This window comes from Lissotriton vulgaris, chromosome 4_1, assembly GCF_964263255.1.
Source record: "Lissotriton vulgaris chromosome 4_1, aLisVul1.2, whole genome shotgun sequence".
NCBI classification, from domain to species: Eukaryota; Metazoa; Chordata; class Amphibia; order Caudata; family Salamandridae; genus Lissotriton; species Lissotriton vulgaris.
In genome coordinates this window covers 1,739,960,722-1,739,974,214 of record NC_141691.1, presented here as the reverse complement: position 1 = coordinate 1,739,974,214, position 13,493 = coordinate 1,739,960,722, and the positions used below count along the sequence as shown (strand labels likewise).

General features: G+C 47.7%; 1 protein-coding gene across 2 annotated transcripts in view; it reads right to left on the bottom strand.

Annotated features, from left to right (window-relative positions):
- The window catches only part of MATN2 (matrilin 2), a 565,117-nt gene that overhangs the window by 47,948 nt on the left and 503,676 nt on the right, over positions 1 to 13,493 (bottom strand). For both annotated transcript variants that reach the window (XM_086966035.1, XM_086966037.1), the window contains one exon: positions 11,966 to 12,379. In XM_086966035.1, the coding sequence (XP_086822161.1) occupies positions 11,966 to 12,379 (414 nt within the window). The remainder of the gene's footprint in view (positions 1 to 11,965; positions 12,380 to 13,493) is intronic.

The following is a 13,493-nucleotide window of genomic DNA, read 5'->3' as shown; positions in this document are numbered from 1 at the left end:
GGTCTGGACCGAGGGACCAGGCCTGAGTGATTCCAATCCGACCGCATTACCATACAGTGTGTAACATACAGAGCTGTGCTGTGCATATATGGCCAGTGTTAAGTTACCTACCAGTGACCGTATATGCACAGCACAGCTCTATGTCACATGAGGCCTCTCGTAGTCGTCAGCTCGAGCCTGCCCATAGCTGCCAAGGTTTCAGATTGCTATGTGCGTGACATTTTAATAAGTTCAGTAATTATGAGTGACTGGCGTTTTTCTCGTAAGACGACAGCAACATATACATATCAGAAATTAGTTTTGCACCCATTTGAGCAACGAGAAAGTAAACTCTTAAGATCTTACAGAAAGAAGCCTGCGCGCCACGCCGGGGATTATTGAGAATACCCCGCTTCACAAAGTGCCTCCGAGTCCAAGTATTGTTCATAATGTGCCAAGTGTCTGGAGCGGCTCCGGCAAATGACACGCTGACTCATATATTTTCTTTAAGATTTGTAACAACACTCAGTAATAATTTGCACCTGCTGATATTTGTATATTCATTCAGAAATCTTGATTGCACATTTTTCCTCAATCACCACCTTGACCCTGAGAACTTGCTGGAACCATAGTCAAATAGCACAGCAAATTACAGGCTGGCTTGTAGGGCGAGTTAATGTCTGGGTTTAGGAGTCACAGCCTGCAGAGTGCTGCGGGCTACAAATTAAGAAATCTAGATCGTAGATGAGAAGGTTCAAAGGTCATGGGTGAACTAGTTCGTCCAGCCCCGCATTTGTCATATAACTCTGGGACTTGTAGTCTTGTTTTTATATTAAGACTGCAATTGCCAGAGATTGATGGAAAAACTCGACTGCACTAATTAGTCATGCACGGATCTGGAAAACTTGGGAGCTGTGGTACAACAATAGGGCGGCTTTAGACTTCCCTCCTTGGGCACAATCATCAGTTGCCGAGAATGACTGAGCAGAGCTGCTGAGCCAGAAAGCCACCCTGATGCAGGACATTGCCATAAGTCCCCTGTGGAACTACAATCGATGGTAGAAAAGACTACAAGTCCCTGCTTTCCTCTGGACCATGCATCACTAAAAACGTCCCTTCCAGCATCACACAACTGCTGCCTGTCTGAGTTCTAAACACCAAACTTGGAATAGTGAACATGGAAAACAGGCACTTGAATGAAGATAATTCTACTCGGAAGTGGTGATTTGCTGGTGCGCTGTTACCTGGACGCCTGAGGGTTCATCATGAGACGCTCCCATCCCTGCTCCTGGGTCTACATTCCCGGAAGTGATGGCCATGGAGGACTCCATCCGCTCTGAAACACTGGAGGTACCCGAGAGGCAGAATGGTCCCTTCAAGTGAGTTATTTTAGTGAGCCCCATCATAGAGGCTGAAGGTGACAAGTAGTTAACACTGGGGGAAAGAGCGGCCTCTGGTGGTAGACCCTAGTATGACACTCTGAAGATAGCATCTTAGATCAGAAGTGGTATTTACAAGGGAAGGTGGAGTCTGATTTTGGAGTGTTGCAGGCTGCAGTGAGTGGTTGAAGTAAAGATGGCTCCCTGCTCTCACTCACTCGCCCAGACTTCTATTCAGTAATCACTGTTGCATGGTAAAAACGCCACTCCCGTGTCTTCCGCAGTATTCATTGAGAGTGTGGCAGGGGTTGGAAAAAGTGTTGATTGTAATCAGGGTGATATTGTAAAAAGAAACAACACATGATGATCTGATCATCCATCGGTTTAATTTAAAAAGGGTAAAACAGAAACAGAGTGTTCTCTGAATATCATCAAAGCGCCGCACTGCCTTTACCTACTGTAATCAGAAGCACTCCAGTAACAAAGTTTTATATTATTGACATGGAAATGTACTTATGCATGTCTGTGCCATATAGATATACATTAAACAACAGAGTAGCAAAAAAAATTACAGATTCAGTGAGAGACAGGAATCACGTAATTTTGCGCTCAGTCTTAAACTGATTTTTAAAAATGGGAGGTGAAGTGTATCGAGTAAGGGAATAAACCCACAGACAGCAGCAGAAGTTAAAATCCCTATTTGTCCTTTACAAACTGCGTGAGCTTGGGAAAGTTACTCCCTTCTCTCTTTTTCACTGTTATCTTAACTGCGAAATGGCATCTGTTAGGAGAGGGATTTCCTTGAGAAGGGCCATGTAATCAATATTGTAATCCGAGATCTGTTTCAGACTTGACACGCCATCCTGGGCTAAGAGACAGGGTACGTTGGAATTCCTCCAATCAATGTTCAGTTGTTACAATTTGAACTTGGAGACACTCACTACAGCAACAGGAAGATTTACCTCTGCTGCTGGCTAGGCAAGAGTCTGCACACCATCACCAGCCATGACACTACGGCTGCATAATTTTACCCTCTCCACATGAATAATTCCAGGGGCCCATGTGATGTCATAGCCCAGATCACCTTTGCTAACATAAGAGGAGTTGCAAGGACGTGGAAACTGCCCAGGATTGTGACATTTTCAGCAGTTATTTCTATTTTAATTGTAAAAGTCAATAGGGCTCCTGCATTACTTTAAGACAGGGCCGTTGCTCATACAGACCCCAATGGTTATGTGTCACCAGTAATTGACATTGCCAATTGGGCCATTATTTCACGTTGCTTCCTTCTAGACCCCTAGATTGAAGGCGTGTTTCCGTCCCTCTCTCCCCAGCCTGCCTCCACGACATTCCTGCCCATCCCCACACAGGCACTGGAGTTACCTCAAGCCACTGAGAGTTCATTAGCTGACTAGACATCTTTTTAGACAGGTTAGCAAAGGAGAGGTCAGTTTTGCCCGAGTGTGGATCTTGTACATTCCCATGTTGATATCATTCTATTCATCTTTAGTCTGTAAATTGGAGCAAGAGACTTTTTCAGCCAGCATTGGTTAAATTCTCAACAGTCCGCTGGCTGTCCCAGAAACTCTTCTCTTTCAGAAGAGAAGTTCAACCCCCCCAAACTCCCCCTAGTGGTTGCTCACGGCGCTTCCTCGCTACACACCATGTGGGGGTTGGTCTCACTTTTACTTTGTTTTCTCTGATTCACTACTTGTGTCTATTTTTGGTGCTCTCTGAAAGAATGCCTATGTATACATATGACTGGGTGGATAACCTGATGTTCTTTAAGGTCATCATCTACTGTTTACTGTGCTTTAAAACTAGATGCAATTTGAATATGTAATGAAAAATGTGCTGTAAAATTCACCATTTTGGTCTGTTGTTTTTGAAACCCCCCTTGTGGCCTTCGGGCTCGCTCGCTGCGCTAGCTCGCTACGTGCCGGACGGGGGCTGGCTCGCTACGCACTGGACGGGGGCTGGTCTGGCAAAATTTGCCAGGGCTGCTTTCAGTTCCCAGTCCGGCCCTGCATGTTTGCATCACTCTTGTAGAAGTGGTACAGTTCCTGTGGGCAGCCCAGCAGGTTGCGCTCTGGCAGCACCCAAAGCCATAGGTCCAGGGCCCCAAGTGCAGGGCCAGGACATAGTGCTCAACCGAGGTAAGACCCAGACCCCACAAGATCGGTGAGCCAAGAGTTTGCTATTGGCTAACTGGGTGTGGGACGACCCCAGACGAAAGACCATGTGCTCTGGCCTATGTTTCATAGCAATGAGAGAGGTACCAGTAGGTGTAGCATGCTAAGGATAAAGGTGTATTGTGACAATGTCACCATCGTGACTGCCTGTAACCTGCCCCATAATGAGAGGCTGAAGTGGGACCACTTCTCAAAGTCTAACTTTATGCACGCCAGCAGGGTGTTGAGGTTATCCACCACTATGAGGTCCAGCCCTTGGTTTGGTTAGACCCTCAAGTACTTATGGCGCACTGGAAAGGGTAAATGGACACTGCCGCACTGATAGTCACCCACAAGATTAAGCTGGAGAAAAAACTGCCACTTGGATCCTATTGGTGCGTACACCAAGGCAAAACATTGTGGCCGGCTGCCGAGCCATTGTTTAAAAAAGGCATAGTGGCCATTTTGGTCTGTACATTTCTTGAGGATGATAAAAGGCAGGGATCTACACAAAAGAATTGCAATGCCACACTTCCTAGGCTGCCCGAGGCTGTCGCCGGCGCTGCCAGACAACTGCTGTAAACCACCCATCCTACCCAATCACACCACAATTTTTCAGACTCCACTTGGGAGAGGTGGGTTTCATGTAATAGGGCCATGTCGACATGTTTAGACTGCAGATGGGACAGCACTTTCTTACATTTGATAAAATGTGTCAGGCCATTAACTTATCAGGAGACAACATACAGGGGTGGGAGGGGTGATGCCGGCAGCCATCATAGTAAAGGGGTGGCTGGGAGGGTGCGGGGAGCAGGAAGAAAGGACGAAAAAAGAGGGAGGTAGGAATAAAAGAGAGAAAAGGGAAGAAAATGAATCAGGAAAAGAGAAAGGAAAGAGAGATAAGGAAAGAAAAAGGAAGAAATCCTTGGACACAGTGGGGGCAGACAACACAGAGTAGGGGTGGGTGCCACTGCCAAGCACAGATTTAAGGGGAAAAAAGAAAATTGGGCGGTATGGGGGTGGGCAAGACAAAGGAGGAAAAAGGGAAATAATATGACATGGAACCTAGGACGAAAGCCTCAGGGGAATCCGGCAACTGTGTACCTTGGGCCTCAGTCTGGAAGTATAGGCGTGACAGAGGTACCACGGAGAGGGGCATAGAGCAAGGGGGAATACATCAGGTTGTGGTGATAGAGCCTTGGGGCCAAAAAGAGAAAGTGCAGAGGACCAGAAGTTCCAAAGGCCCTCTGAGGGGGTGTGGGGAGGCAAGAGAAGAGGGCATGGATAATACCTCCTGTGTTGGGGAATACCGGTGGGAAGAAGTGGGGGACCTCAGCGGGTGGGTAGAAGCTAGGGAAGGAGCTCTGGTACAAGACCCAGAGGGCAACAACGGGGCACTTTAGAGGCAATACAACAGCAGTAATTGAAACAACAATACGCTGCTCAGCAAGGCACAACATCACAAAGCATAACAATGCTTGGCAGAACACTGCAAAATGCTGCTGAACGTGGGAAAGCCTATTATGACACAGCATCAATACAGTTCAGGAAAGAGGCATGCATACAGTACTGGTATACTAAGCCATCCATCCAGAGGGTGCTGCATGCCCTATCGTGCAGCAGTCAGGGCAGACGAGCAGCAGTCATAGTAAATGTTAGACTTGGGGTTCTCTAGTTGGCATAGGTAGGTACCTGTGACAAATAGGGATCCTTGCGTCTAGTCAGAGTAAGGGGGTACACTCCTGAAATAACCCCTGCTCACCCCCTTGGTAGCTTGGCACGAGCAGACTGGCCTATGTCAGAGGCAGTGTGTACACATACAGTAATAAAGTGACAACACTACAGATGGACACCACACAGGTTGTATTATAAAAATAAGTATCTTTTATATAGTTTTAACACAATTGACAAAAATTAAAATGGTAGAATTAGCTTAGTTCCCTTAAAATGGTAAATGCGACACTCTGAGTTCAATGTACCTGAAGATGCGTAAGGCAAGACAACGAAAGTGTTGCAAGGACGGCAATGCGTTGAAAATCTGTTGCAAAGAAATAAAGATGTTGTCTTCTTCTTGGTGCGATACAATGCGAACCGCGACAGGCCCTGCAACACGCCTCCCGGTGATGTGGCGGTGTCTGCTGTGACGTCGATCCTCTTCTACGGCGATGCACGGTGCTTCAACAACATTGCGAGCCGCGACAGGCCCTGCAACACTTTTCCTGGTGATGCGGCTTCGTCTGCTGTGACATCAATCCTCTTCTCCGGCGATGAGCCGCGCCAGGCCCGGCGACACGCTTCCCAGTGATGCGGCGGCATCTGCGGCAACGTCGATCCTCTCCCCTGGTGATGCGAGGCGCTTCAGTGGCTCTGCGATGACTCAACGATTCTTCTGCGACACGCTTTCCAGTGATGCGGTGGTGTCTGCTGCGATGTCGATCCTCTTCTCCGGCGATGCGAGGCGCTTCGTGTTGTGAAGCGGCAGCGGCAGTTCGGCAACACGCTTCCTGTTCTTGAGTCACGATTCCAGCTCCTTCCGACAAGCAGTTACTCAGAATGTCCAGCACAACTGCAGGCACTTCCTAAGAACTCTTGGGAAGCTGTTGAGTGAAGTCTGTTGTCCCGGAGACTTCAGCAGGAGGCACGCTCTTTTCTCAAGCCCTTCTCAAGTGGATGAAAGTACACACAAAGTCCCTCTCTCCTTTCTTTGGCAGTCAGGCAACCACTGCAGGCCAATCCCCCAAGCAACACTTCAGCTTAGGGATAGTCTTTCCTCTCTGGTTCCACTCCTCAGCAAAAGGTTCTTCCTGTTGCCCAAAGTGATCTAAAGTTCTGGGGTTTGGGTCCCCTCTTTTATACACAGTTTCTCTTTGTTCTCTGAAGGCAGAGAGGCCTTTGCCTAGTCCAAACCAGTTCTGGTCAGTCCTGGATTACTCTGTGTATATAACTCCGTCTTTCTTTTCACAGTGCAGGGCAGAGACATCAGACACACCACAAGAGGTGGAGCCAGCATTGTGGAGGGAAGGCACAGCCCTATTCAGGTCCCATGTGCAACTCCTCCCTCCCATCTAAATGCAGATCTCTCTATTCAGCACTGGGTTGAGTCACACTGTCTCCTGGAATCCCTCAGCCCCTGTCACTAAAACGCCAGACAAGGAATACACAACCTAGAAGAGGCAGGCTTGGATGGTTAGACAAGAAAATACCTACTTTCTAAAAGTGGTATTTTCAAAAACAGAATGAAAAACCAACTTCACTAAAAGATATATTCTATCATTCTGAGTTCAGGCATACTAAACTTGAATTTCTATCTAATTCCCTGAGTCAGTTAGGATTATAAGATGTAATAATCAAACTGCCCATTCTGGCCTATGGGGAATAGGTAGCCTTGCAATAGTGAAAAACGAAAATGGCTGTAATTCACTATTAGGACATGCCACACACATCAAGGCGTGTCCTACCTTATACTTACAATGCACCCTGCCCTTGGGCCTACCATAGGGGTGTCTGATATGAAGAAAATGGAAGGTTTAGGGACTGGCAAGGGGGTGCACATGCCCAGTCAACATGGCAGTACCAGACTGCACACAGGCTCTGCAATGGCAGACCTGAGACACATTTTTACAGGCTGCTTCTGTGAGTGGCACAACCAGTGCTGCAAGCCCACTAGCAGCATTTGGATTACAAGCCCTGGGCACATTCAGCGCACTGTACTAGGGTCTAACAAGTAAACCAAGCCAGACAATCATGGAATCACTAATCCATACATCAATTTACAATAGGGAGAGCATATGCAAGTTAGCACTAATCAGCAGTGGTAAAGTGCCCAGAGTCTTAAAACAGCCAACAACAGTTCAGAAAAAATACAGGAGGAAGGCAAAAAGTTCAGAGATGACCCTGCAAAAAGGGCCAAGTCCAACAGTAAGGAAGACTGCGCCTCAGTCCTCGGGCTGGTTGGGTTTTCAGGGGAGAACAGAATTTGTCATGGCCTGGTCCTGAGTAAGAGCAGCCACTGCTTTGAGGACCATGTCCTTGCCAGCCTGGGACCGGTCCAGCTCCCTGCCTCAGGTGTGGCCCTCACCAGAGTCCCAATGGTTACCTGAGGTATTGGGTGTTATTTCCCTGAAGTGTGAGGTCCGGCAGGTAAGTCCAAAGGTGCAAAGTCCATCTCTTGTTCAGAGAGGCTATCCAGGAAGAAGCGTAGGAAAAAATCCTTGGACCTGCCATCCTTCGTGATCCAAATGAAGAGTCTGAATTCGATGTACAGCTTCTGCAGTTGGGGCTTCAAAGCCAGGAAGGCCTTCCTCATGTAGTTGGTTGTTCGGGAGAAGTCAGCGGATATGCAGATCTCATGCCCCTCATAGGCTTTCAATTCATGGGAGCGAGCTGTAGTCAGGAGCTGTTGTGCCTGCTCATGGTGGTGGAAGCAGGCAATAGGAGGGCGTGTCCTCTCTGACATGGCTGAGCGGGGATGGAGGGGAGGGGACTCCATACGGTGAACCCACTGTATCTGGAGAACGGGGCATCCCCATGAGTGTGGGGAGAAGGTTCCTGGGAAGCTCATGATATCCGAGCCCTTGGCGCATTCCGGAAATCTGTAAAAACGGTCATTTCCCCTAGCTTCCAGCTCCGTGAGCTTCTCCTGCAGGTGCCAGAGCTTTTGGTCCCTACCCGGGATGCTGTTGAGATGCTCTTCCAATGTCAAGAGATAGCACTGCAGTCCCCCCACTCTGTCCTAGAAACCTGCGATGTCAGCCCGGGTGGATTTAGTCTCTGTGGAGAGGTCTGGGTCCATGCCTTCCAAGCTGCAAATGATTGCAATGATCTCCTGCACGATACTTTCCATCTTAGCATTCAGCTGTGGGTGGGGAGGAGTGTCCGCAGTGGCTGAAGTGGTGGACACTGCCAGAGGTGCTGCCATAGGAGGAGGTTGGGAAATGATCTCCGTGAAGAGCAGCTGATGGAGGATTTGCCGAAGGGTATTGCCAAAGTGTGAGGTGAAGAAGGAAGAAGCCCAATCACCCCATGTGATGGCTCAAGATGTATCTGGCCAGTAAACTGGCCCCTCTGCTGCAAGGGAAGGCGGAGGAAGAGGTAGGTCCCCCTCGGTGCAGCTGAGTCGAGAGAAGGCCGCTGCTCAGAGAGGACAGAACACTCAAGTGGGGCAATGCCTTTTGGGTGGCGCATCCAGGTAGGGCTGTCCAAGTCACAGGGCACGCCCCTTATCCATCCAGGGCCGCTCCAAGGGAGATGGTTCTCACCCTACGAGCTGCACATCGTCCTCAGGGTCAGGGGGGGGGTGAAGTGATGAAGGCCTCAGGTGCCGTGAGGGCCAACCTCAGGACCTACGAGTCACCATTGGCCATATGCCACTGAATGTGCAAAGGGTGCAGGGGCTCCATGCTCTGGGGCAGTGGAAAGCAATAAGGAGGGCAAGGAGGGAGTGCGCAGTAATAGGCTGCAAGCCGCACTCACCACAAGATGGCTATACAGTCCAGGTCTATGAGAGGTGGAGAGAGCCAGAATTCCTGCGCTGTGTCCTATGAGTAGACAGCACAGGATGGTGGTGGTGTGGGGGGTGCAGTGCCCTCAAGGACCTGTCCATACTACTGCAGCTCTGCCCCTCCGAGTCGCAGATTATTGATGAAGCTCTGAAGCTGTCTTATCCTTTGGTTCCCATGACCTCACATGGGCCAAAGAAAAGTCCATTTGGCCTGGGGCATCAACAGTGTCAGCAGCGTGGGTTGGGGGAAAGGGGAACAGTAGCGGTGGTGAGGGGGTGGACCACTCTAGGGTCCACCAGGGTCTTAATGGATTCGGTAGCAGTGGTGAATGGGTAGAACTCCCATAGGAGATTCCAGGAGATGATTTGGAGGGGGAATACTGGGAAAATCTCCACCTTCATCATTACATAAGGGGCCGCACAAGCATCTGAGGCCCCTTCTGTAATAGCAAAGTTCACCGGGGGCACGCAAAGCGGGCTCAAATGCCTGTTAAACCCCGGGGCAATTTATGTAATACGGCCCCAGGACCGTGATGAGTAGAGCACACCAGACTCCAGCCTGGATAAGAATAATTGACCTCCCAGCACAGGACAAATGCCAATATCCTTTGGCCCACCCACCTATACAGATAAAGCACAACAAAGATACACAAAGCTCAAAGGCAATTTACCTTCACAAAATCCACATATATCACAAATAAACGACATTTTAAACATACTCTCTACTAATCTAAAAAAAAAAATCAAGCACCAAAAAATATCAGACACAATCAATTGATATATTTCCTAGTTTTGCAATTAAAGGCTCACGGATAGAGCATATGTTATGTTATGTTATGTTATGTTAAAGAAGCTTAGTACCGCGCGCATACACCAATTGGTTTCTTGGCGCTCGGAGACCAGTGGAAGGACACAGGGGAGTGAGTGCAGCTAGCCATGAACAAGACGGAACAGATGAGTTTTCAAGAGTTTACGGAAAGTAGAATAGTCAGGAGTGAGGCGGATAGAGAGAGGAAAGGAGTTCCAAGTGGACGGAGCAAGAAAAGAGAAACAGGCACCACCGTGCTTCTTGCGATTGAACCTAGGAGTAATCAAAAGATTGTGAGCAGAGGATCTGAGGTGTCGGGAGGGAACATAGGGGTGCAAGCAGAGGGAAATAAAGACAGGAGCAGAGGCAAAGAGAGATTTGAAAATGGTGCATCCCAATTTAAAAATACAACGTTGCGCAACCGGGAGCCAGTGTAGAGTTTTTAGCATCGGGGTGACGTGTTGGTGTTTGGGCTGCTGAAAAATTAATCTGGCTGCCTGGTTTTGCACCAGTTGGAGTCGGTGGAGATGGTATGCAGGAATCCCCACGTATAGACAGTTAGCATAGTCTAAACGTGAGGTGACCAGGGCCAGAATGACAAGAGTGAGAGCCTCTGGTGATAGGAACCTTCGGATCTTCCCGATTCTGCGAAGATGATAAAAGCAGGCCGAGGTAATAGCGTTAATGTGCGGCCGCATCGAAAGGTCACTAGAGATGGTAACACCTAGGCTCTTCACTGAGTTGACTGGGCGGGGAGGGGGACCAAGGGCAGGGGGCCAGAAGTTGGAAGTCCAGGGATGTGGGAGCCCGCCAATCAAAACCAGCTCTGTCTTGCTAGGGTTGAGCTTCAGCTGGCTGAAGTTCATCCACTCGTAGATGGTAAGCATTGTGGTTTGAAAATTGGAGCAGGAAAAAGGAGAGGGGTCGATGGGAAAAATAAGTTGCAGATCATCTGCGTAGTTGAAGGTGGTGACAGAGGAGTGACGGAGAGAGACAAGGAGGGGCTGCATGTAAAGATTAAACAAAAGAGGGGACAAAGCAGAACCCTGGGGAACACCACAAGAGAGTGAAATTAGGGGAGCAGAGAAGGAAGACAGGTGAACCGATTGGGAGCGGAGTTGGAGAAAGGACACAATCCAAGACAGGGCCAGGCCCGAGATGCCAGCGTTTCTGACACGGTCGACCAAAATAGCATGGTCGACCGTGTCAAAAGCGGCCGAGAGATCTAATAGCACTAGGGCCTTGGCCAAGTTCTTATCAGCCCCCTGTCTCAGCGTGTCCATGACCGCCACCACCACTGCCTCCGTGGAATGGGCCGGTCTAAAACCTGCTTGTTGATCATCGAGGAAGGGAGTTTCCTCGATGAAAGTGCTCAGGCAGCGGGTGACGTAGGTCTCCAAGACCTTCCCCAAATAGGGGAGGGGGGAGATGGGTCGATAGTTACCCAGGATCGCAGGGTCAGAACCAGGTTTTTTAAAATGGGTACCACCACAGCGCTTTTGAAAGCATTAGGGACAGAGCCTGTAGAGAGTGATCGATTTAGAAGGTCAAGAGGAGGGCCTGGGCAGGCCATAAAAGCATCTCTTAGGATTGAAGGAGGGCAACAGTCATTAGGAGAACCAGAGCCAACAGCCTGGAGTAATGAAAAAAAGGTATCCAAGGAGATAGGGGGAAATTCGTGCAGGGAGTGAGGATTCGGAGAGGGAAGGGCACTGACCTGAGACATGGTGGTAGGGGGGATATTATTTTTAATTTAAAAGCTTGGTGTAGTGCAAATGTGAATACCACAAGATAAAACTGGGCAGCTATTCCCCTGCCTCAAACAGAGTGCATTGTGTGTGGTTGACAGTGGTTTAGATTATGGCTTGTCCAGAGCTTTTGCTAGGAGTTTGCATAACTCAATTCTTAGGTGGGAAATCTTGGGAACGGTCTTCAGCACACTGTGCTTGGTGCACGGGTACCTGTGGAGTGTTGACATTCTCATTACATTCTCTCTTATTACAGATCAAGGACATGGACATTGTTTGCTATAGAACAAATCCCCAAAACAAGCTGCAAGAAAGCACCTCGTGATGTGAATGAGAAGATGATCTATTCCACACAGACTGGTGTTCTGAGGTCAGCTTACCGTGGTGCTTTGCTTTCTTAGCCCAGACTGCGACATCGTCTTGCGCCCGCCCATCTGTAAACACAATCGCCACCTTGGGCACCTTTAATGCAGGCGCTCTTGCCCCTTCGGCTTCACTGAAGCTCTTGTAAAACATGTGCTTGAGGGCATGCCCCGTCATCGAACCTTTCCCCATGTACTGCATTTGGGACACAGCCTTCTTCATCTCCTGGGCTGAGCTGTGCTGCGCCAGGGTGAACTCTGTGCGGACCCGGGTGGAGTACTGCAGCAAGCCCACTCTTGCAGCTTTGGGGGAGATCTCCAGGGAATCCAGGATTCCATTCACAAACTGCTTCACTATTTCAAAATTGTCTTCCCCAAGGCTTTTGGATCCATCAATGACAAACACAAGATCGATTGGTCCTTCGGTGCATCCTGCATAATGAAAAGAAAAGGATTACACAGTGGAGCTCAGTGGGCACTCAAGAAGCGTTCGAGCCATGGGCATGCAATGTTGTAAACTATAAGAGAAGGCAGGCTCAACCTCAATACACATACAATTTTTTAATAGATATTTTGAATTAATATCACAAAATTGCCAAAGTCGTTCACTGTAAAACTTATGATCGTACAATGTAATGACACATGGTTAACCTTGCAACTAAAAAGTACTATTTTCGATTGTGAGATAATATTTGTGGTTGAGCTGTACTATAAATTCCAGATACCTAAAAAGGTTAACTAAAATGAACACAAACAACGGGCTGAGATAAAGGAAGGGGGAGAGAGTGACAAAATCCTCAAAAGATATCTTAGAAATTGACATATGTAAATATACACACATAATAAAAAAACAATTTTAAACAGAATCAGGTTTGATAATCGAACCGATTATATTCATGGAGGTTTTTGTTCTTTTACTTTTATGATATTATAGGATAGAGATATTTGTAATAAAGACCAGCATTTGTTGACGTTTAAAATTCTATAGTCGAGTTTACTGAATTCCTTTCAAGTTGATGTGTGCTCAATTAAACTATGTTGCCATTACAAAAGAGAAAAATAGCTATATTCTTTCCAAACTTTGTGTTAAAGTAGCTGTAGCAACTACTATCATAATATCAGAAGGTTTACTTATGTTTCTAGAAAAGGTGAGAATTGTAGACATAACACAATTATTTTCCAAGAAAGTGGAATTATTGCCTTAAAAAGAAATTTAATTTTATCTTAAATATGCGTTAATGTTTAGAGCGTCAGGGATATTATGCATATATGAACAAATCCCGTTTTTGCATTGGCAACAATTCTTGGCTAAGGTTGTGCTTAAATAAATATGCAGGTGGCAATGAGGATCGGTTACAGAAAAAATACAGCAACATGTTCATATTCATCATCTTAGAAGCACATAGAAACAAAGATGTCATTTAGGGGTCATCAGAGGTACCAGCTGCTTTATTTATTTATTTATTTATTTATTTATTGACATTTTTAGAGCGCGGCGAATACCCGTGGGCGTCTCGGCGTCTCGGCTTTCCCTGACTTTCCCCTT